This window comes from Coregonus clupeaformis, chromosome 17 (assembly GCF_020615455.1).
Source record: "Coregonus clupeaformis isolate EN_2021a chromosome 17, ASM2061545v1, whole genome shotgun sequence".
Lineage (NCBI taxonomy): Eukaryota > Metazoa > Chordata > Actinopteri > Salmoniformes > Salmonidae > Coregonus > Coregonus clupeaformis.
The window spans coordinates 21,629,168-21,654,255 of NC_059208.1; the positions used below are offsets into that span (position 1 = coordinate 21,629,168).

Below are 25,088 nucleotides of genomic sequence, written 5' to 3' on the forward strand. Positions count from 1 at the left end.
CATTTTTAATTTTTTTTTACATTTTACATTTATGTCATTTAGCAGACGCTCTTATCCAGAGTGACTTACAAATTGGTGCATTCACCTTATGATAGCCAGTGGGACAACCACTTTACCATTTTATTTTGTATATCTTTTTTTAAATTTTTGTTTTAAATTTTTGAGTATATCCTTTTCTTTTTTTATTTCATTTGTATTATTATTTTTCTATTTCATATTATTATTATTTTTTAATATGTTTCTTTTTTTTGTGGGGGTGGGGTGGGGGGGGTAGAAGGATTACTTTTATACTATCCCAGGTATTCCTTAAAGAGGTAGGGTTTCAAGTGTCTCCGGAAGGTGGTAAGTGACTCCGCTGTCCTGGCGTCGTGAGGGAGCTTGTTCCACCATTGGGGTGCCAGAGCAGCGAATAGCTTTGACTGGGCTGAGCGGGACCTGTGCTTCCGCAGAGGTAGGGGGACCAGCAGGCCAGAGGTGGAAGAACGCAATGCCCTCGTTTGGGTGTAGGGACTGATCAGAGCCTGAAGGTAAGGAGGTGCCGTTCCCCTCACAGCTCCGTAGGCAAGTACCATGGTCTTGTAGCAGATGCGAGCTTCAACTGGAAGCCAGTGGAGTGTGCGGAGGAGCGGGGTGACATGAGAGAACTTGGGAAGGTTGAACACCAGACGGGCTGCAGCGTTCTGGATGAGTTGTAGGGGTTTAATGGCACAGGCAGGGAGCCCAGCCAACAGCGAGTTGCAGTAATCCAGACGGGAGATGACAAGTGCCTGGATTAGGACCTGTGCCGCTTCCTGTGTAAGGCAGGGTTGTACTCTGCAAATGTTGTAGAGCATGAACCTACAGGATCGGGTCACCGCTTTGATGTTAGCGGAGAACGACAGGGTGTTGTCCAGGGTCACGCCAAGGTTCTTTGCACTCTGGGAGGAGGACACAACGGAGTTGTCAACCGTGATGGCGAGATCATGGAGCGGGCAGTCCTTCCCCAGGAGGAAGAGCAGCTCCGTCTTGCCGAGGTTCAGCTTGAGGTGGTGATCCGACATCCACACTGATATGTCTGCCAGACATGCAGAGATGAGATTCGCCACCTGGTTATCAGAAGGGGGAAAGAAATGCATGCTTTTGGGTACCTTTATGTGTGTATACATATTACTGTCCTCAGATTTTGTAGTAATATATTTAGATGTGTATTACAATGGGTTTAGTTGCAAAACACTGTATTGGTTAGCTGGAATGGAATGTTCCTATCCTGTATATCCATTGGTTAGCTGGAATGGAATGTTCCTGTCCTGTATATTTAACATAAATTCTAGCCTCATGCTGCAGTGTTTGGTTAGAGTTAGGTCACGTCCCAAATGGCACCCTATTCACTATATAGTGCACTTCTTTTGCCCAGAGCCTAGATCTCATATTATTGTATTGATAAAAACAAATTACATTTAAATATTGTCACAAATGTATCATTTGTACAGTTCTTTATTAAAAATCAAATTATTTGTCACATTTGACTGTGTAAAACCTTGCAGTGCTACTTTTTTCTTTGAGAGTAAGGCGGATATATCTTGTTTTGCAACAACATATGATAGTTTGTCTCTCTGACATGAAACGATGTAGTGATAGGTTTCAAACACACCCGTCTGTCATTCAACAACCCCATGCCATGATTAGATGGGGAAAACACACCAATCTTTTTCATAAGTTCTTTAAACAAAAAAAGCGAATGTACAAAAAAATATATCGCGTTTTGGAATGAAACTCTTCATATCTGTTCTATATCTACAGTATGAGTAGAACATTCACAACAGTCAATGTGTTCTTTAGAGTCTCAATGGCTTCTAGAACTGTTTAGTCATTCAGTCCCACAGATCCTGTACTGCTAATGATTCCACTGTGCAGAGTCTGGCAGCTCTGACCAAGAACTGGAGCTCTGCATGCGGGAGAACATGACATGAGTTAAATACATTCATTCCCACAGACAGAGGGGAATAGCTGCAGCTCTGAGCGTTACTTTAATGCCTCTGGCAGAGCTGGGAATGGCATTTCACTGCTGACGCACTGCAGACCCTGGGTTCAAATACTATTCGAAATCTTTCACATACTTTGAGCGTTTGCTTTATCCTGCCTGGAGTGCCAGATAGGCGGGGTTTTACACTTTTGGAATGATTCCATTGGTTCCATTTCGCCAGGCAGGCTCTTTCAAACATAGATAAAGTATTTCTAATGATTTTGGATAGTATTTGAACCCAGGTGTGAATCACTTGGGGCCTTGGCTCCGATGTTGCCCACATGTGCCGTTCTGGATGTATGACATGGTCTCAGTGTGTTACTACAGCGAGGTAGCTAGACAGAGGAATCACAGCTGGCTTGGTGGCTGTGCAGTACTGAGAGAATTCACATTTACTTCTTCTTTCCATGACCCAACCAACCAGGAAGAATCTGGAATTTTTTACCACCTGTTGAAAGTGGAATAGTACAATGTTGCGGTTCCAATTTTCCCCTTATGGTCTGAGACCAGGTAAGAGTTTGCATCCCAAATGGCACCCTATTCCCTATATAGTGTACTCCTTTTGACTAGGGCCATTTGGGACGCATGTTGGAGATTGGACAGAAATACAGCAGAACTCAGGAGAATTTTAACAGCAGGTGGTTCAACATGTTCAATCCAATGTTAGTCTAGGAGGACTAGACATGTCATATTGTGTGAGTAATAACCTAGTTCTGTACTCTGGAATGGGCTGGCTTGAATAATAGAGTATTGAGTTAGAAATTAGTTAGTGTAAGAATTCTGATTAAAGAAAAACAGAAATCCTCCTCATTAATAATGTGTGATGTATCTCATTCAAAGTGATTTAAAGTTGGAAAGAGCCTCCTGGATGATCTGGGAAGATTAGTGAGAGTATACTTATGGAATGGTCAAGTCAAGATGATTGATTTCACTACTCTGCTACTTTATACTAAAATGTTTGTGTGTACAATAAATAAGCTTCTCTGCCATGGCAACACTCCACCCCCTGATACTTGTCTGGAGAAAGGCCTTCTATTCTTCAGATTAAGCTGTCTCCATTGAAACAATAAAACACAACACCAGCCAAACAGCAACATCCACCAATGTAAGCTAGCACTACTATACTACTGAGAATGTCTCATTTTATGTGCAAACAAGTGTGTTTTACTGACCATCAGTGTTATAAGACATGAGGGAGTCACACATATTCATCATGACAGAAGTATTATTACAGATTAATAATGACAACATTCTAAACATAGTAAGACATTTTTTATTTTTTATCTTTGGCACAACACAAAAGTGCTTCATGATAATATTACCCATGATCCCAAAGTCCCGATCCCCGGGACCACCCATACGTAAAAATGTATGCACACATGACTGTAAATCGCTTTGGATAAAAGCGTCTGCTAAATGGCATATTATTATTATTATAATATTCAGTCTTCTCAATTCTAATAAAATGTAGTAAAATGTGTTCTTAAACTCTCTAAAGAGTAAATACTCTGGAATAGATAATTACATTTTTTGTGCAAATGTATCTGTTGGGATTTTAATCTGATGTGGATTAGCGCATTGTTTATAACATTTTCAGAATGCATCATGTGATGCATGTCCTCATGTGAACTCGTATGAAAACCTATTTCAGGAAGTCCTATAGTAAGGCAAGGGGTGGTCAAAACCGCCTCCTGAAGAGATACTGGGTGGCAGGCTTTTGCTCCAGCCCTGCAATAACACACCTGATCCAGCTAATCAATCAAGGTCCTGTGGAGCAGCAGATCAATAGAATAGAGCGTATTAGAGCTAGCCTGGTCCCAGATCTGTTTGTGTTGATCAGTAGAATAGAGCGTATTAGAGCTAGCCTGGTCCCAGATCTGTTTGTGTTGATCAGTAGAATAGAGTGTATTATAGCTAGCCTGGTCCCTGATCTGTTTGTGTTGATCAGTAGAATAGAGTGTATTAGAGCTAGCCTGGTCCCTGATCTGTTTGTGTTGATCAGTAGAATAGAGTGTATTAGAGCTAGCCTGGTCCCTGATCTGTTTGTGTTGATCAGTAGAATAGAGTGTATTAGAGCTAGCCTGGTCCCTGATCTGTTTGTGTTGATCAGTAGAATAGAGTGTATTAGAGCTAGCCTGGTCCCAGATCTGTTTGTGTTGATCAGTAGAATAGAGTGTGTTAGAGCTAGCCTGGTCCCAGATCTGTTTGTGTTGATCAGTAGAATAGAGTGTGTTAGAGCTAGCCTGGTCCCAGATCTGTTTGTGTTGATCAGTAGGACAGAGTGTGTTAGAGCTAGCCTGGTCCCAGATCTGTTTGTGCTGTCTTGCTAATTTAGATTTGGGACCAGGCTATGTTAAGAGTAGGGCTGGAGCAAAATCCTGCAGAACGGCTACCTCTCCAAAAGGAACTTTGGTCTCTATAAGGTCTATTATAAAATGTATATTATCAAATATATAATTATCTATAAACCACAGAATGTTCTTATAAATATTGCTGGTTTTCTGTCAATGTACATAAAAAAACACAGGTTAATCACCCTTCTTGTATTCAATAACTTATCCCTAGATTTGCATTTTATTGTTATCATTGCAGACAAAAACCCAGCTCTTAACTTCACATTGTTGATCAGATACACACGTCATTGTTATAACAGTTGAATGCACAATGCATTTTTCAATTTTTATATAAAAATGAATTAAAATAAAGAATCTTTGGTGGCTATTAAAGCAAAAATAGAATAAAAGGTCTATATAAAAAGGTATTCAAATACAATATGTAACTTACAAAGTAACAAGTCAACAGGTACAGCACGGCCAAAAGACTGAGAAATTCCAGCTTTTGACTTTCATTAAGAACTGTGTATAAAAAAAGGACAAACATGACCGAAAATATCATAAATTATGTTATAAACAAGAATGAGCCCTTTTCTGGGTGCATCCCGATCACTCACTCATACGATGAAAACATAACCACTGAGGTATTTGATCTTCATATTACTCTGTCAAGCATTATGCACAATGGGAGTGAGACATAAAAGTGCATAGGACAATTGTTTTTAATGCATGTCATCTCTGTGTATCTATGTGGAAAACAGGATGTCCATTTGGTGGTTTTCCATTTGGCAAAACACATCAACAACAAGTGATTTTTTTTTTACCTCATCATCATAATATTTCAGAAGGAAATATCTGTAGTTTCTTGTTTCAGTCAGTCACAGCAGCAATGATATCTCTCTCCTGGCATCGTCATTTCACGTCACCTGCCGAGAGTCCAACAATCAATGAGCAGTTTGAGATTCTTCACTTTGTAAACGTTGAGAGGGAGAATGTCTGCGTCCGAATGGCACCCTGATCCCTAAAAAGTGTCTTACTTTTGACCAGAGCGCTGTATTGGCCCTGGTCAAAAGTAGTGCACTATACAGGAAATAGGGTGCCGTTTGAGACGTAAACCAAGGAGTTTCAGGGGAGGAGGAGGTGGAAAGGAGGGAGGTGTCATACATCCAGCACCATATCATACTGCTGTTCTTTCTTCCTCTTGCCACATTTAGTGATCAATACTGTGTACAATGTTAAGAGCATGACCCAGTAGCTGGCGTACACTATCGCACCAACGATTAAGATTTTCTTTTCAGACTCTGGAAAATGTTTTCTGGTTTCCTGGACGACCGAATAGATAACGCCAAGGAAGAGGATGGTGAACCAGACCGATATGGGAACGAGCCCTATGAAGTTAGTCACGATAGTCTTCCTCCCCGACGTTCCCCAGCCGGCCTTGTTTATGGTGGCGATAGCGAACATCTTGGCTGGTAGCAGACTGGACATGTATAACACTGAGTAGAAGGACATGAAGACCATTACGATGTTGCCCCTCAGGCAGGAGGCGAAGGAGGACTTGATGAGGGCGACAGCCTGCACGATCAACAGGAAGAGGAGGATATTCCAGATCCTTCCCTGGTAGAACAGCTGTATCGACGTGGCGATGAGGAAGAAGGGGAAGAATCCGGTGATGACAGCCTCGTAGGTCATCCAGAGGTGGTGCTTGTGGAACCACATGGCGTTGTAGAGCCACTCTCTGAAGTAGGACTTACTCCAGCGGGTCTGCTGGTTCAGCCAGCGCAGGTAGGTGATGGGGGTCTCGGTCAGGCACTTGGACCGGGCCGTGTACTTGGTGGCGTAGCCCAGGCTCAGTACGCGGTTGGTGAGGTGCCGGTCATCGCCGAAGCTACAGTGGCTGCCCATGAAGGTCTGGTTGTACCAATCCTCTAGGAACTCGTGGAGCAGGTTGTTCCTGTACATTCCCAGTGGTCCGCTGATGCACTGGACGCAGCCGAAGTAGGACTGACACGCTCGCTCGATGTTGAAAGCCACCCAGTAACGGACGCTGCTCAGAAACGAGATCCAGGACTCGTATTTGTTCAGGATCTGTGGAGGAAGAAAGACTCGGAGGGTCAGGGTATTTAAGTTGGTTAACAACTGCTGTAAACACATTCTCTATTATTAGCATAGCAACCAAACTGCACAATCGTAGGTAATTGGGTTAAGGACCCCTAATTAGCAAAAAAAAAATGCTATCAACTCTCCCAGAGCTCTTACAAATGTTTCACCGATCAACCTGCTATTATGTAGAATTCTCACATGAGAGTAATCATATATACCTAAGGTATAGGCTAACTCAATTATGTCAAGGAATGTCCTGTTGTGTAGATGCATTTTTATAGTTTATATTATTTGCCAGGTTTGCTACTCAACAACTGTGTAGGCTGAACAATTACTCTTTATCTTTAAAGAAAGACTTCACAGGATCATAAAAGAAAGACCTGTAGCACTGAAGCTGACTTGTTGAAAAAAATATCAAAATACTTTTAAGAGGTTTGTGTTGATTTCTGTGTAGGCTCTAAATGTGGGTCGTAACAGCATCAAACATCACTACATCAGTTAATAAACCACAGTGTGAGAAGATTCTCTCAGCCTAACCGAAGCAAATCTGAAGATTCTCTCTGCCTAACCGGAGCAAATCTGAAGATTCTCTCAGCCTAACCGGAGCAAATCTGAAGATTCTCTCAGTCCTAACCGGAGCAAATCTGAAGATTCTCTCAGTCTGACCGCAGCAAATCTGAAGATGCTCTCATCCTAACCAGAGCAAATCTGAAGATTCTCTCAGTCTGACCGCAGCAAATCTGATGATTCTCTCTGCCTAGCCGGAGCAAATCTGAAGATTCTCTCAGCCTAACCGGAGCAAATCTGAAGATTCTCTCTGCGTGGCGCAGTGGTCTAAGGCACTGCATCGCAGTGCTAACTGTGCCACTAGTTCCTGGTTCGAATCCAGGCTCTGTCGCAGCCGGCCGCGACCGGAAGATTCATGGGCGGCGCACAATTGGCCCAGCGTCGTCCAGGGTAGGGGAATGGCCGGCAGGGATGTAGCTCAGTTGATAGAGCATGGCGTTTGCCATGCCAGGGTTGTGGGCTCGTTTCCCACGGGGGGCCAGTATAAAAAAAATATGTATTCACTAACTGTAAGTCGCTCTGGATAAGAGCGTCTGCTAAATGACTAAATTGTAAATGTAACCGGAGCAAATCTGAAGATTCTCTCAGCCTAACCGGAGCAAATCTGAAGATTCTCTCAGCCTAACCGGAGCAAATCTGAAAATGCTCTCAGCCTAACCGGAGCAAATCTGAAGATTCTCTCAGTCCTAACCGGAGTAAATCTGAAGATTCTCTTTGTCTGACCGGAGCAAATCTGAAGATTCTCTCAGCCTAACTGGAGAAAATCTGAAGATTCTCTCAGCCTAACCAGAGCAAATCTGAAGATTCTCTCAGCCTGACTGGAGCAAATCTGAAGATTCTCTCAGCCTGACCGGAGCAAATCTGAAGATTCTCTCAGTCTGACCGGAGCAAATCTGAAGATTCTCTCAGTCTGACCGGAGCAAATCTAAAGATTCTCTCAGTCTGACCGGAGCAAATCTGAAGATTCTCTCAGTTTGACCGGAGCAAATCTGAAGATTCTCTCAGTCTGACCGGAGTAAATCTGAAGATTCTCTCAGTCTGACCGGAGCAAATCTGAAGTGGCACTCTAATCCCTATAGAGTGCACTACTGTTGGCCAGAGCCTAAATTGTACTTATGGCTCAAAAGGCTCTAGGTAAAAGTAGTGCATTCTATAGGGAATAGAGTGACATTTAGGCAGTCTAGACATGTAGACTACAGTAGTGTACTAGGTAAGGCAGGGGTCTCCAACCCAGAGTCCTGGAAAGCTACTGGGTGGTCAGGATTTTTGGTCCAGCAGTAACACACCTGAATCTGCTAATCACCAGACTGAAGATCACGCTTATTTTTTACCAGCAATGTTAGTGATGGGTTAGATCAGTGGAGGCTGCTGAGGGGAGGACAGCTCATAATAACGGCCCGGAATGGAGTGAATGGAATGGTATCAAAAACATGATTTTCACGTGTTTGATACCATTCCATTCACTCCATTACAATCCATTCCAGCCATTATTATGAGCCGTTCTCCCCTCAGCAGCCCCCACTGTGCTGAACCCAACACCAGTCTTCTATCAACGGAAGACTGGAGCTGGTTTCAACACCTACAGTGTGGTACCAGGCTAGGAGAACACTGTCTCAGACAAACAAACAAGTAAATAACAATGGAGTCGTTACCTGCACATCTCCCCCTACTCCTCCCACCATGGGGTCTTCCTCCAGAACCTTCACCATCTCCACAGATGATGCAGGATCCAGCATAGTGTCAGAGTCACACACCTGAAACACAGGGGACACACTATCCTGTTAAATCCACAAACACTTCACCCAAAACGCTTCTCACGCTCTCTCCCACAATACAAAGTTAGAAAGTTAAACTAGGGCAGAAGATCTCGTTACACGGACAAAGAGTCCTTCATCAAGTTTTTTGGGCGGGATATGTTTGTTTTATATTGGCCAATTTTACCAATCAGCGGTGCATTAATTACACTGATTAATGATGGACAGTATTGCTTTGTGTTTCTTTGAAAAGCCACTTTCATTTCATAATTCTTTTGGATGTCAAGTTGAAGCTTTGTTTGCAACCTGGATGTTTCCCAGAAAGCTTGTTCCAAACAAGTTAGTGTCAAGTGGGAAGGTCCGTCAGTTGGTCAACAAACATCAACCAACCGTGTGAGTAAAGTCATATTTGCATCTACAGATCTCCTTCACAGATTACAAAGGTTTCTTCAGTCACTCCTTCATTGGGTATTATTTGATTGGGTAAGTGAAGTCATTGAAAGGAGGGCTGGGGTTTGGCTGGAAGACTGGAAGGAAGGAAGGTTGCTGTGCTGTTTGGGACGGCTTCCTGTACTGGAAGTGATACAGTATGGTTGTGTTGTGATTGGTTGTGTTCTGACTGAGAGATGGTTATGTTGTGATTGGTTGTGTTCTGACTGAGAGAGGGTTGTGTTGTGATTGGTTGTGTTCTGACTGAGAGAGGGTTGTGATTGGTTGTGTTCTGACTGAGAGAGGGTTGGGTTGTGATTGGTTGTGTTCTGACTGAGAGAGGGTTGTGCTGTGATTGGTTGTGTTCTGACTGAGAGAGGGATGTGATTGGTTGTGTTCTGACTGAGAGAGGGTTGTGTTGTGATTGGTTGTATTCTGACTGAGAGAGGGTTGTGTTGTGATTGGTTGTGTTCTGGTGGTGGCAGAGAATTTGTTGTAGTCAAAAAGGCATCCTACAACAACCTGTAGTATAGCTATTTCAAAATGGTAATATTTAGAGAAAGATCAAGATAGTTGTTTGAATTGTTTGAAAATGAATACATTTTGATTGTGTAGTGCTGTGAGAATTCAATTTCTATTTTTATGCTGTAAGAGCAATGTATTAAAACACAAATGTCATGAAAGGAGGGTAACTAAAGAGAATGATATGGCCAGAAGATAATCAAACCACCTCAGGAATATACTTCTGTAACCCTAACCAGTCTATTGCTTTTGATACACAGTACATCAATACACATGCCCTTTCCCAGTGAGAACAGCTACTCATGCATAGTTTGGCATAGCCTGTTGGTACACCTGCAATCATTCTAATGTGCACAACATTACTCATGTTATTTTCATAATCTGTTGAGTGTTTGATTAAGTGAAGCTGCATCACTACTATAGAAATGGAATTCTATTTATTTGATCACTTCCCCTTGGCAACCAGTCCGATAGCAACGTTAGCACCAAACCTGTTCTGATAGTCCATAAATGGCATTGATATCCACAGATTAACAACAAATCACTACAAAGACTACAGATGCTGAAACCAAAAGGGGAAAGTCCCATTTCATCTTTCTAGTTTGACAGTAAAAGAGTAAACAGATTGCAGCTGTAACAAGCCTCAGCTTGGGGAGATAACATGAAAACCGCTAATAATCAGTCGTTCCTTCGATAAGTGGTTATCGGAAATAGCTTGTGTAAAAGGTCTTCTCAGTAAAACATGTTCCATCTGGCGTCAGTCGGTTGATCTGTGCCACAAATACCACAGAGGTTTGACATCGCAAAGGCTAAGGTCGGGTCATAAAGTCAGCAGACAAACGATGGATTCACTGATGTTCCAACTGGATCTATACGACACGTAGCGCATGTCCTCTGTCCGACAGACTGCGTTGTAGGCCTGTTTCTAACGCCTTAGTACGCTGGTCACACGGTGCTAGCTCTCTAACAAACAAGGGGTTGTCTGAGGACAGCTTGGGTGTCCTGGGGCCTTCCTCTCGCAGCGTGAGACTGGAATATACTGTAATATATTATATATATTATTATAATAGTATATATTATATATATTATATAATATACTGGAATATTAGTTGACCCATAATATAGCCTGCCAACAGAATAATGACACTGCAAAGCAATGCCGGGTAACACTTTACATTAAGTTGCTCTTACGCCTGTGTAGTTAAGTGTTAACCCAATGTCACAATATCAATATATTCACACACAGTTATGGTGAGAATAGAAGGTTTAGTTATTTTGACACTATGGGCCCTGGTCAAATGTAGTGCACTGTATAGGGAAAAGGGTGCTATTTGGGACGCACCAAGCAATGTTAGTTTATTGTGATGATCATGCAGCAACCGGTAGCTAAATAAAGGTCATGTCAAGTTCATCCACTGATGCAACATATTTTATCAGACATAACAGGACCGCTAAGAGGAATGCTTAAAGGGACATTTCAATGTCGTAGGCATCATCTCCAGCACCACTCCAACATCAACATCTTTGAAAATGTTTCTATGTTTTGTAGTAAAAAAATATGTGTTTCCAATGACATCATCAACTAATTAGTAGACAATTAGTAGGCAATTAGTAGGTAATGCCTCCTCATTCATTGGTTAAAATCACATGATGCACACCGATGATGTCATCGATGATGTCATCGGAAACAATAAAAGAGCGGCAATAGTACTGTTTGTCCATTTTGAGACGCCGTAGCCAGTATACACTTCCTCAAAATATCTATCTAAGATAACTCAAGAAATCTGTAATACATTTTTTGCCGAAGAGATCTTAGTCGCACAATTTGACATCTAACTAAGATGTTTGGTGCAGTATTTTTCAATGAAAACATGTGCATGAAAACAAGTCGTCTCTGGTTGAATGACAACAAAGACTTTATTGAAGAATCCCTACTGTTGACCAATCACCGACGAAGGGGCGTAGACTTCGGCCCCCGAAAAAAAAATGTGTGTGCCCGAACAGCTGAAAAACCCCCTAACCGATGTCCAAAACGAATACAAACATCACAAGATGTTGTTATAATATATGAACTTTCAGCTGGGAAGCATGCGGACGACTTAAGGCTGCTTCCCAAATGGCACCCTATTCCCTATATAGTGCACTACTTTTGACCGGGGCCATTTGGGAATAGGGTGCCATTTGGGACGCGACCTAAGTCAAGTCAAGTAAGTAATCTGTGTGTTGCCAAGCCAAGGCTTTAACCGTCACGATCAGGTACGTTAGACAGACGACCCCACAGTGAGAATAACCACACAGGTCTGGTAGCTAATAGCTAGCTAAGACAGATATGTGAGAATGGCAACACAGTTAGCCCTACATAAGCTTTGGATCAGAGGTTTGAATTATAACTGAAACCAGCCGTTTACGGTGGAAAGACAGCAGTGTACTAGGCTGCGTCCCGAACGGAGCCCTATTGGGCCCTGGACAAAAACAGTGCACTGAATATGGAATAGGGTGCCATTTGGGATATAGCCTTTCATTGATCTCATTATTACCTGTTTATACGAACTATGGGTTCTTTTTTCACTGACAGAACCATTTTTTCTTTACCGGTACTACACTCTCAGAAAAATAGGTGCTATCTAGAACCTTTAATCTTCGGCTGTCCCCATAGTAGAACCGCTTGAATAACCCTTTCGGTTCCAGGTAAAACCCATTTTTCTAAGAGTGTACCGAGCTTGGAACGTGTTTGACTGGTGTATATGTTCAAGCTTTAGCCGAAAACAGATGCTAGCATCTATTGTTTGGTCTCCAATATCCCACCTCAAGACTCATGACGTTCAGAGGCAGACAATCTAGTTATCCAGAGTAGTTTGGAGGACCTACACTCCAGTATTATCCAGAGCAGTTTGGAGGACCTACACTCCAGTGTTGCTGTATAACTATTCACAATGTAGTATATACAGCACAGTTGGGAAAAATACTACTTAGTAAATGTTATTGAAGGAACTTTATACACGCCTTGGGATAGTAGCTAATGCGGATACTGTCACTTTTAAAGTTCCTCATTGAGAATACTGTGTGTTTTGACGCCATGCTATGCAACATGATCTGACTCCAACCTATTAGCCTACAGGTCTCTCCACTTTGTCTGAGTTGGACTGAGTGCAGAAAAATATGTTAATGGCTTCACACTGAGGTCTAGCACTCTGATGAACAGCATTACCCTTACAGCCTTGAAGCTACGGTACATGCACAAGGCCTCCACACCATCCCTTTTCAGAAAGAGAGCACAAAAGCGTCTTTGTGTACCCCATATTTAGCTTGGCACAAACCGCACTGCCCCCCTCCAACCCCTCCTCCTCCAGGACTTACCTGAACATAGTGCACACTCCTCCCTAGGGCTTTGAAGGCTGTGTACATTACTTCCCTCTTGCCTCCCCACTTCTGCATGATGCAGACACACTTATTATTGAGCACCAGGCGCAAGACGGCCTGCAGGCTCTCAGCATACGTCTCGTCCGTCTCCTCAGGTCCCCGGTGGTGGTAGTTGTTTTTCCAGACGTAAGTGGCGGCTTTATCCCTGCCCATGATCTCCCGGAAGATCTCCATCATGTAGTTGTCGTCCTCGTTATTCCCGTCAATCACCATGATGACCTTGATGCCCGGGTAGGTCAACCTCTTGACGGATACCAAGCACTTCCTCAGGTACGCCGGGTCCTCCTGATAGGCTGCGATGCACAGGGCCAGTGATTTGGTGAGTTTGATGGGCGTCTCCAGGGATCTCCTCATGTTCCGGTGTTCTAGGAGAGCAAACAGACTCTGGATGAGGAGGTGGATGACCAGGATGGCCCCGTACAGCCCGAAGGACAAGTGGTTTCGTGCCGTGGTGAAAAACTGGTAGCCCATGATGTAGGCGGTAGAGATCCCCACGAGTAGCGAGACTCCAAACATTGTCGTCCCGATAAATCTTAGGTAGGTGAGAGCTTTGTCACATCTCATCTGGAAAAGCAACAAGAACAGAATCATTGTCAATGTCAAATGAGATGACAGTGGAGACATTCAGTGGGATCAATATTGAGTTGACAGTAGATACACACAGTGGGATCAATATTGAGATGACAGTAGATACATACAGTGGGATCAATATTGAAACGACAGCAGAGACACTGGGAGGACATTGACGTGGTAATTACTAAATGAACACAGCTGCAGATATTAATTGGTCAACTTGATAGAGAGATACTGAAGACATAATGATGATAATGATGATAGATGTACCTAATAATCATCATTATGATACGTCACAGTAAAAGCTCTACCCTAACTCTACTCTGACACCCTAGCAGCAGACCCCATGTTTTACAACAACAAAAACCAGGTTCAGACAGCCGGTAAAGTTTGTCCCCCCCTACTCCCCTTCCATCCCTTTCTCCCTCCATCCCCCTCCCCCAAAATCCCCCTCTAAATGTCAGATGGTTCTCTATGGCCGATTGTTCCAAGTCTCTTTACTAATGCTGCACACCATCTGCTGGGCAGACGTAAGAGCCGAGCGAGAGAGCGAGCACCACCCTCTGACATCATCTGTTTATATCTCCGTGGGAAGACAAGAGCAGTGAAATATAAAACGCTGCCTCTCCACTAAAGACCCTCTGTCACAGTGAAGAATATGGTGGTACATTTGATCAGTTGAGGCAGTATGAGGTGGTACCTCTTGTTTAAGGCTTAGACATGTGATAGCTTAAGTGACACTTCAAGGTGTCTAATACTGTTGAAAAGCAAAGAAACACTATCATGTCTTGTTTTATTTGACTGACCGTTTTTGGGGTCTACACTAAAGACCCTTCTGTCACAGTGAAGCAGGAAGTAGTGCATCTTGTTACTTTGCTTTAATTAAAGATCTTAGATCTATCATAAGTGACACTTTGATGTGTCCAATGCTGCCTGCATGGGTCTCTCCATTAACACTAAAGACCCATCTGTCTGAGGTCCTGGTAGATTACATTAAAGGCTGAGGTGGTCTTGGTAGACAACATTAAAGACTGATGTCGTCTTGGCAGACTACATTAAAGGCTGAGGTCGTCTTGGTAGGCTATAGTAAAGGCTGAGGTCGTCTTGGTAGACTACAGTAAAGGCTGAGGTCGTCTTGACAGACTACATTAAAGACTGAGGTCGTCTTGACAGACTACATTAAAGACTGAGGTTGTCTTGGTAGACTACATTAAAGACTGAGGTTGTCTTGGTAGACTACATTAAAGGCTGAGGTTGTCTTGGTAGACTACATTAAAGGCAGAGGTCGTCTTGGCAGACTACATTAAAGCCTGAGGTCGTCTTGGCAGACTACAAAAAGGCTTATGTCTAGTCTAAGTCACAACTCAAGGTGTCCAATGCTGTCTAAAAGCAAAGAAACACTGACATGTCTTGTTTGACTTGAGTGCTAGTTATTTTAGTTTTTAAATCAGCTGGCTCCTTGATTTGGAATAGGGACTGGAACGGGAACAGTGAAATATAAAATGCTCCATGCATGGGTCTCTCTCCACGTGACCTAAAGAAAAAGAAACGCCTGAAACTAGATTCCCTACATACTGGTCTTGACAAGAAGGAAAGAAACTGTCGCGGGAGGTTCTCTTCTGCACTTTTCAACCAATCCAGTAAATGTGTAGGAGGAGTTAAGATGGAGTGTCTCCTTGTTAACGTCCAAAAGTGAAAGTCACGCGAAGTCACAGGCTCTCTTTCCATTTCCCCTGAAAACTTGAACATACGGTTGTTGGGGACTTGACAGAGGCTACTTTCCATGAAAGACCCCTCTATCTGTCACAGTGAAGAAGAAGGTTCTACATCTTGGCTAAAGGCTTGGATATTTGATAGCCTAAGTGACACCTCGAGGTGTACGATGCTGTTGCGAAGCAAAGAAACCCTGACATGCCTTGTGTCTAGACTGCAGTTTTGTTTATTTTAAGTCAGCCAGCTCCTCGGCATGGAATAAGGCCTGGATCACTTGATACAGCATGAAAAGGGGACGTAGTCAGTGTGTGAGGCGAGCTGAGCGCTGAACTGGTATGTCTCTGGGCTTTAAGTGTCATCACATTTACAAGACCTCTGACTCCATTCCCCTTCATGTGTTCCAGGTCCCCACCCTTGGCCAACTGGTTAACCTAACGCATTGGTGTTAATGTCTGTAGTGTTAACTCAGTACAAAGAGTATCCCAAACCCTCCTGTTCAAGTCCCACTGTTGTAGGGTAAACTCTGTGTGAACTGTGAACCTAAACCCCCATTCAGATGGTGCTAAAACAGCCTGGATAGCAAAACCCTGCGGGCCAGATGCATAAGGATTAACCACTAATCAGGGGAGAGTGTGTATGTGTGTGTGCTTGTGTGTGTGTGTGTGTGTGTGTGTGTGTGTGTGTGTGTGTGTGTGTGAAATGACGTTTCCCCCCTCCTCCTCCTCCTCCTCCCCTTAAACCCCATTGTAGTTCCGGATCCTAAAGGATCTAAAGCCTGGTTTGATGTTGATGATGATGTGTTTTCCTGTGTGCCAAATACACCAGATATTGTTGTTGTGGGCGGGGGCAAGGGGGAGGGGCTCATTTTGCTCATTTGACGGCTACATGGAGCAGGCCTTTGCCGAGAAGCTGCTTATGCACCAGCCCCTCGTGGCACCCTTGGACAGCCTCGGGTGTAGGTGCTGGTGGTGCTGATATTTGGCAGTCTCTGCCACGTACACAGGCTTGCAGTGTGTGGCCTCCAGATTGCGGGCCTGACAAAAACGAAGGCAAAGCAATTGGCTAGGTACTGCTCTGTTTCAGCTGCCGTGGGCAGCCTGGCTGTTTGGAGAAGGAGGTGCTTTCTGTACCCTTGAGTGCCATGCATACAGGGACCTTTGAAATGTTTGGATCCTTTTTTTGTAAATTTGATTGGTGGATTGTGTGTGTGTGTGTGTGTGGGCGTGTTTAACTATTCTTGTGGGGACCAGAAGTCCCCACAAGAATAGTAAACAAACAAAAATTTGACCAACTGGTGACATTTTGTTAGTCCCGATGAGGTCTAATGCTATTTCTAGGGGGTTTAGGTTTAAGGTTAGAATTAGTGTTGGTGTTCGAATTACGTTAAGGGTTAGGGTTAGGAGCTAGGGTTAGTTTTAGGGTTAGGGTTAGGAGCTAGGTTTAGGGTTAGGGTTAAGGTTAGGTTTTTGGGTTAAGGTTAGGGTTAGGGTTAGGGTAAAGTTAAGATTAAGGTTAGGGTTAGGTTTAGGGTTAGGGGTTAGGGAAAATAGGATTTTGAATGGGACTGAATTGTGTGTCCCCACAAGGTTAGCTGTACAACACTGTGTGTGTGTGTGCGTGTGACATCGAGGGTGTCATCAAAGTATTGAGATGATGTCACCTCACAGTGTCATAAGGCCCTGTGTGTGTTGTCCCTGTGCTGTATGCTGGATGGGTTAGCTTGAACACTTCCAGACTGAGAATGAGTCCCAAATGGCACCCCATTCCCTATATAGTGCACTGATTTTGACCAGAGCCATATGGGCCCTTGTTAAAAAAAAGTAGTGCACTAAATAGGGAATAGTGTGCCATTTTGGGACGCACTGTATCGGCTGGGCTTGGGTCTGGGCAGGACACTCCCTTTGCCTGAGATAACACTGCCAACGATTGATGACAAATGATCTCAATTGATAGTGAGTAAGGCTGAGGAAGTGAAGGGGGCTGTTGGAGAGTGAAGGCTAAGGAAGTGAAGGGGGCTGTTGGAGAGTGAAGGCTGAGGAAGTGAAGGGGGCTGTTGGAGAGTGAAGGTAACCAATAAAAACCTTGTAGCTGCAGCCAACTGCACGTCTAACACGTCATGTTATACTGTGCTGTAACTACAGCTGAGGTAGAGTGAGAGAGTCTGTGTGTGTGTGTGCGTCTTCGTCTGCATCTGCATCTGCGTCTGTGTGCGCTTGTGTGTGAGCCTGAATGTGCGTGGTGTGTGTGTGTGTGTGTGTGTGTGTGTGTGTGTGTGTGTGTGTGTGTGTGTGTGTGTGTGTGTGTGTGTGTCTGTAGGCTATAGGCTAATGTGTCTGCCATGTTGGTGAAACAGCATGGTAGCTGTTATGTAAAGACTTAATATTTACACCTGTTGTCTGACTATACGTCTGAGAATACAACATGAAGGCAATTAGTTTCATTCTGCTGGAGCTGGCCCTGTTCCAGGAGGGGTTTAGAGGATAGGAGGACACAGGGAGGGGTTCCTGTGCTGAGCTGGAGAGACTCAACTGAGAGTTGAATCATGCTCAGTTGGGAAAACCTAAACTCCAAGGCTTTGACGGTTTAGATTAAATACAACACTGTGGCCAGAGCAGAGCTGAGCAAAGCTGAAACTGGGCCAAGAGGACAACTGACATATAATATTGGCAATGAATGGAGTCAATTAACTTTACAGCTCTAAAATGAATACCTGCTGTAGTTAAAAACGTTTTATGAATCTAGTGTTCTACCGCCGTGGAGGGGCAGTTCACACCTGGTCAGTGACGCGGGCTGTGTCCCAAATGGCACCCTATCCTCTATATAGTGCACTACTTTTTAAACCAGAGCCCCTATAGGCCACAGCTGTATAAAGTGCACTAGATAGGGAATAGGGTGTCATTTGGGACGCAGCTATGGCCACACCTATTTATATAACTTTAATAACATTTGTCTTGCTAACAGTTGTCTTGCTAACTCTTGTCTTGCTAACACTTGTCTTGCTAAAAGTTGTCTTGCTAACAGTTGTCTTGCTAAAAGTTGTCTTGGTAACACTTGTCTTGCTAAAAGTTGTCTTGCTAACACTTGTCTTGCTAACACTTGTCTTGCTAACCCTTTTCTTGCTAACCCTTGTCTTTCTAACACTTGTCTTGCTAAAACTTGTCTTGCTAACACTTGTCTTGCTAAAAGTTGTCTTGCTAACACTTGTCTTGCTAAAAGTTGTCTTGCTATCAGTATGTGTAGAAGGAGGATGAAAGGATAGAAGGGGGTTGTTGAATGAAAGAACAAGACGTTGAATTGATATACTGAGATGTATGGTGAGGTGGAACTTCACATGTGGAATAATCAATCAATCAATCAAATGGTGTACCACCACCATGGATATATGGCTTCAATGGCACTTACACCTTACAGCATGTGCAGAAGGGGGAAATATATCAGGATATAAGGGGGTTGTTGAACAAAAAAATAAGTTGATATACTGTATTTAATAAATGCTATAGTGATGGTTTTAGTGTAGCACTTACAGACTGCATGCTGAAGTGGAACCTCATGTGTAGTCATGAAGGCCAGTAAAGTTAGATCCCCCATTCCATTATGTATGGTTTCATAACACATTTGTGTCACAGGCTAACACAGTAACGGTACTATAATACAGTACATGGTTATAGTCTGCAGAGATTCCACTTCATGTCTGAGAGGCAGAGCTGCGTTAAAATGAAGATGGCCCTCAAGACTGCCATTATGAATGACGGGAAACACATGCCTCATGACAACTATTCTATAGCAGATTAAAAGACAGAAACGCTAGGAAAGACCAGGGATCCTTGTAGAGGATGTTAATTATTCAGTACTGTACTGTCTCAAAGCTTGCTACTGTAGTTAGTAAATTGTAGTTCTTGCTAGGCTTGCTACTGTAGTTAGCTACTTGTAGTTCTTGTAGTTCTTGCTAGGCTTGCTGCTGTAGTTAGCTCAGATCAAACCTTCTCTTGAACTGGACTTAAAGCAAACTCAATGAACAAAAGTCACTGAGGTTCTGAGGTTCTGAAACGTGATTAAGAGACAACTAGTGATGTGTCAAAAGGCACAGAGGGCTACTTCTAAGTGTGTGTGTGTGTGGGTTTGTGTGTGAAGTGATGTTTTGCCCCCGCCCCAAGCCCTTATGTAGTTCTAAAACCTGACCCAGTGGCTGCAGTACCGGACCCTATGTAGTCTAAAACCTGACCCAGCGGCTGCAGTACCAGACCCTATGTAGTCTAAAACCTGACCCTGTGGCTGCAGTACCAGACCCTATGTAGTCTAAAACCTGACCCAGTGGCTGCAGTACCGGACCCTATGTAGTCTAAAACCTGACCCAGTGGCTGCAGTACCGGACCCTATGTAGTCTAAAACCTGACCCAGTGGCTGCAGTACCGGACCCTATGTAGTCTAAAACCTGACCCAGCGGCTGCAGTACCGGACCCTATGTAGTCTAAAGCCTGACCCAGTGGCTGCAGTACCGGACCCTATGTAGTCTAAAACCTGACCCAGTGGCTGCAGTACCGGACCCTATGTAGTCTAAAACCTGACCCAGCGGCTGCAGTACCGGACCCTATGTAGTCTAAAGCCTGACCCTGTGGCTGCAGTACTCTCATTGGTGTGGGACTCATGTTGTCATTAAGTGTTCCATCATTAAATACATCCTCCTCCTCTTCCTCTCCTGTTTGGAATCAGCTGTGGTAGTTACAGTATAACACACAGTCTTCCCTCATACATCTCCCCCTCTCTTTCTGGATGGGTTGAACCTCAGGAAGAGGAGGAGGCTGTGTGTGAAGTTAAACTTGGGCGGTGGTGGCGCCTCGCCATCCCTGGCTCCTGGATGCTTTCCTGATTCAGCTAGCTCTCCGACTTCTCCATCACATCTCTCTGTCCCTCCCTCCTTCCTGTCTGGTTTGGTCAGTGATCAGACATCTCCACCACTACAACTTATACTGTTCCTCCAGCTCCCTGACTTTCTGCTGCTCACCTCCTCTTTATGCCTTCTCTCCTTCCCTGGTTCCCTCCTTCCCTGGTTCTCTCCTTCCCTGGTTCCCTCCTTCCCTGGTTCCCTCCTTCCCTGGTTCCCTCCTTCCCTGTTTCCCTCCTTCCCTGGTTTCCTCCTTCCCTGGTTCTCTCCTTCCCTGTTTCCCTCCTTCCCTGGTTCTCTCCTTCCCTGGTTCCCTCCTTCCCTGGTTCCATCCTTCCCTGGATCCCTCCTTCCCTGGTTCCTTCCTTCCCTGGTTCCCTCCTTCCCTGTTTCCCTCCTTCCCTGGTTCCCTCCTTCCCTGTTTCCCTCCTTCCCTGGTTCCCTTCTTCCCTGGTTCTCTCCTTCCCTGTTTCCCTCCTTCCCTGGTTCCCTCCTTCCCTGTTTCCCTCCTTCCCTGGTTCCCTCCTTCTCTGGTTCCCTCCTTCCCTGGTACTCTCCTTCCCTGGTTCCCTCCTTCCCTGGTTCCCTCCTTCCCTGGTTCCCTTCCCTGGTTCCCTTCCCTGGTTCCCTCCTCCGGACTTTTGACCAGTAGTGTATATTGAGTTGAAGACAACCATGTCTCAACGGGAGTCGTCATGCGGTTAAAATGAATGACAGCATGTACTCTTGCAGTCATGTGGTCTTGTTCAAATCAAATCAAATCAAATGTCATTTGTCACATACACGTGTTTAGCAAATGTTATTGCGGGTGTAGCGAAATGCTTGTGCTTCTAGCGCCGACAGTAACAGTAAACAAGTAATATCTAACAATTTCACAACATATACCCAATACACACAAATCTAGTAAGGAATGGAATTTAAGAATGTATACATATATGGACAAGCAATGACAGAGCGGCATGGACTAAGATACAGTAGAATATTATAGAATAGAATACAGTATATACATATGAGGTGAGTAGTGCAAGATATGTAAACATTATTAAAGTGACTAGTGTTCGATTTCTTAAAGTGGCCAGTGATTTCAATAGGCAGCAGCAGCCTCTAATGTGCTAGTGATGTCTATTTAACAGTCTGATGGCCTTGAGATAGAAGCTGTTTTTCATTCTCTCGGTCCCAGCTTTGATGCATCTGTACTGACCTCGCCTTCTGGATGATAGCGGGGTGAACAGGCAGTGGCTCGGGTGGTTGATGTCCTTGATTATCTTTTTGGCCTTCCTGTGACATCGGGTGCTGTAGGTGTCTTGGAGGGTGGGTAGTTTGCCCCCGGTAATGCGTTCGGCAGACCGCACCACCCTCTGGATAGCCCTGCGGTTGCGGGTGGTGCAGTTGCTGTACCAGGCGGTAATACATCCCGACAGGATGCTCTCAATTGTGCATCTGTAAAAGTTTGTGAGGGTTTTAGGTGCCAAGCCAAATTTCTTCAGCTTCCTGATGTTGAAGAAGCTCTGTTGTGCCTTCTTCACCACACTGTTTCCTGAAGTCCACGATAATCTCCTTTGTTTTGTTAACGTTGAGTGAGAGGTTATTTTCCTGGCACCACACTCCCAGAGCCCTCACCTCCTCCCTGTAGGCGGTCTCGTCATTGTTGGTAATCAAACCTACTACTGTTGTGTCGTCTGCAAACTTGATGATTGAGTTGTAGGCGTGCTTGGCCATGCAGTCATGGGTGAACAGGGAGTACAGGAGGGGGCTGAGCACGCCCCAGTGTTGAGGATCAGCGAAGTGGAGATGTTGTTTCCTACCTTCACCACCTGGGGGCGGCCTGTCAGGAAGTCCAGGACCCAGTTGCACAGGGCGGGGTTCAGACCCAGGGCCTCGAGCTTAATGATGAGCTTGGAGGGTACTATGGTGTTGAATGCTGAGCTATAGTCAATGAACAGCATTCTTACATATGTATTCCTCTTGTCCAGATGGGATAGGGCAGTGTGCAGTGTGATGGCGATTGCATCGTCTGTGGATCTATTGGGGTGGTAAGCAAATTTAAGTGGGTCTAGGGTGACAGGTAAGGTAGAGGTGATATGATCCTTGACTAGTCTCTCAAAGCACTTCATGATGACAGAGGTGAGTGCTACGGGGCGATAGTCATTTAGTTCAGTTACCTTTGCTTTCTTGGGTACAGGAACAATGGTGGCCATCTTGAAACATGTGGGAACAGCAGACTGGGAAAGGGAGATATTGAATATGTCCGTAAACACACCAGCCAGCTGGTCTGCGCATGCTCTGAGGATGCGGCTAGGGATGCTGTCTGGGCCGGCAGTCTTGCAGGGGTTAACATGCTTAAACGTCTTACTTATGTCAGCCACAGAGAAGGAGAGGCCACAGTCCTTGGTATTGGGCCTCGTCATTGGCACTGTATTATCCTCAAAGCGGGCGAAGAAGGTGTTTAGCTTGTGGTCTTGTTTTCACACAGTTCAAAGCATGTATTTTATCACTTGTGACTTTCATTTAGCCAATTACAGTCATATCCCACTGGGCACACACTGGTTGAATCAATGTTGTTTCCACATCATTTCAATGAAATTATGTTGAACCAACGTGGAATAGACGTTGAATTGATGTATGTGCCCAGTGGGATGTTTTACTTTCAGAAATGAAAATAGTCTACTGTGTAGGCCTACATCTTTAAAAAAAAAATGTCCCTCTAATTTGATCATCCCTACACAACAGATGAGATATGATTATATCCACAAAGTATAGGCTTATCATAAATGATCATAAATACTGTATGGAATCAAGTCAACTCAAAATCACTAGCTAAATAAACTGCCCTGGAATGAATAGTGGGCTGCTATGGGTGTTTCGAACAGCGCGCATCCACGCTGAAGGTATGAAGAAATACGCCTGAGCAGGGAAAGAAAAGGAAGCTAGTTTGAAGATCGTTGTTTCCTTGAATAAGGAAGGAACTTCACCCTAATTTGCTCCAGGGGTGGCTTACTAGTATGGCTAACACTGTAAAACACCACATTTCACTGCACCTATTCTGTGTATAAATAAAATACTGTGTGTATTTAAAGCGGGAACAGCCCCGCTGAGGGTGCTCTGAAGGAAACCCAATACCTGCCTAGTCATTGGCTCAAGCACCCCTGCGATTCGAATTACTTATAGGCGGTGACGTCGGCATATGTTTTATTCTAACGGTATAATAAGTGATTTGGACAGTGATTATGCCCATCCTCGATGGAGTATCGTGTGACTCCAGCTTACTCTAAAACATGGTGTAGATTTTTCCATAGGCAGCAAGGAATGATAAAGAACTACCTTGTTTCGACTTTATTATATAGTTCCACTATTTCATTTCTCCACCGCATATTGGCTGAGATGAATGCAATACTAATGTCTATAAAAAAAAAAGAACAGTAACCAAACCACACATCAACATGCCTATTGGACTGTTCTGTATGGTATAGGTGCCCTACAGTCTATGTCCCACAATAATACTTCAATATGACAAACATTAAATACTTCCCACACCCTGACAGATATAGCATCACTTCAGAAACCATTCACTGTAGCTCAGTTGGTAGAGCATGGCGCTTGCAACGCCAGGGTTGTGAGTTCGTTTCTCACGGGGGGCCAGTATGAAAATGTATGCACTCACTAACTGTAAGTCGCTCTGGATAAGAGCGTCTGCTAAAATATAAAATTAAACTATGATTTGGCACCTACCGGACAATCATGACATGTTAGTTGTCAACTTTCACCCAAAGCTCCATTCATTGAACTCAAATGATTCTAAATGAAAATGTAAAACAAAATAAAAATGTATGCATAATGAAAGAAAACAGCTAGTTAGTTGATAACAAAGTTAATATTGATGTGATGGTCATACCTTGAAGCAGCTGTGAGTGCCTGTGCGGTTTCTTTAAAAGGATGCAGTCAGCATAGGCTCCGTTTGCAGCGTTCAACTTGGAGAAAACTTCTCAGTAACGTGTCACCTTTGCAGAAACACTCATGAAGCTTCTTAAAATGTTCTTCATAAAGGAAAAAAGTTTGTGCAATTTTCCAAGTCTCCTTGCTTTGAACGGTTGAAAACATTCATTCATTCAAGTCTTGTATTTCTTCTTCTTTTAACTTCTCTCTCTGCATACATTACTTATATAATGTATACATTTTAGATGTATACAAATAAGTATAATCATCTTGTTAGTCAACTTTGGCATACGTGTCATTTATACAATTAATTTTTTTTAAAGAAAGAAAAATAAAAGAAAAATTGTCATTCAACAGTAGTCAATGTTGGTGAAAAGAGCTGTAGGTAATACAGGTTAAAGTCATGAACTGCCGAACCACGCTGTTTTTACTACTTATTCAGCGTCTAATTCCTTCCAGACGCCTTTGGTTTATGCTTCCTGCATTCAGCTCCTTACATTTCAAAAGACTCTTAACTAGGGAGAGTTTTTGGACTTGTTTTAATAAGGGGGGAAGGTTTGAGGATGAGGAGGAGCGACTTATTGGGGAGAGAAGAGAAAAAAAAAGTTGATGCCCGAAGTAAGTAACCCATTCAAACTTCTGAGACGTGGACATGAGGATGGAGAAGTGCGTGCGACTTCGGCTAATGAACCTGAATGTTCATGGGGGAATGCTGATTGTGATATTCGATATTATTAGATTACATTCGATTTCGAAGACATGAAATTTGCTTTTGCATTCCGCAAATAGTTTCTTTGCTACTTTGTATGAGGTTTTTCCATGACAATGTCAGAGTATAGCCTACAGGTAAAACGCAA

General features: G+C 43.8%; 1 protein-coding gene across 1 annotated transcript; it reads right to left on the reverse strand.

The window, feature by feature from the left end:
- Nucleotides 1–3,278: 3,278 nt before the first annotated feature.
- On the reverse strand, nt 3,279–24,715 carry LOC121586078 (hyaluronan synthase 2-like). Its single transcript, XM_041902535.2, has 4 exons — nt 24,191–24,715; nt 13,068–13,694; nt 8,658–8,759; nt 3,279–6,423 (listed from the first exon to the last, which is right to left on the reverse strand). Exons 2-4 carry the CDS (start codon nt 13,692–13,694, stop codon nt 5,494–5,496), a joined length of 1,659 nt encoding a protein of 552 aa, XP_041758469.2. The 5' UTR covers nt 24,191–24,715; the 3' UTR covers nt 3,279–5,493.
- Between the last annotated feature and the right edge of the window lie 373 nt (nt 24,716–25,088).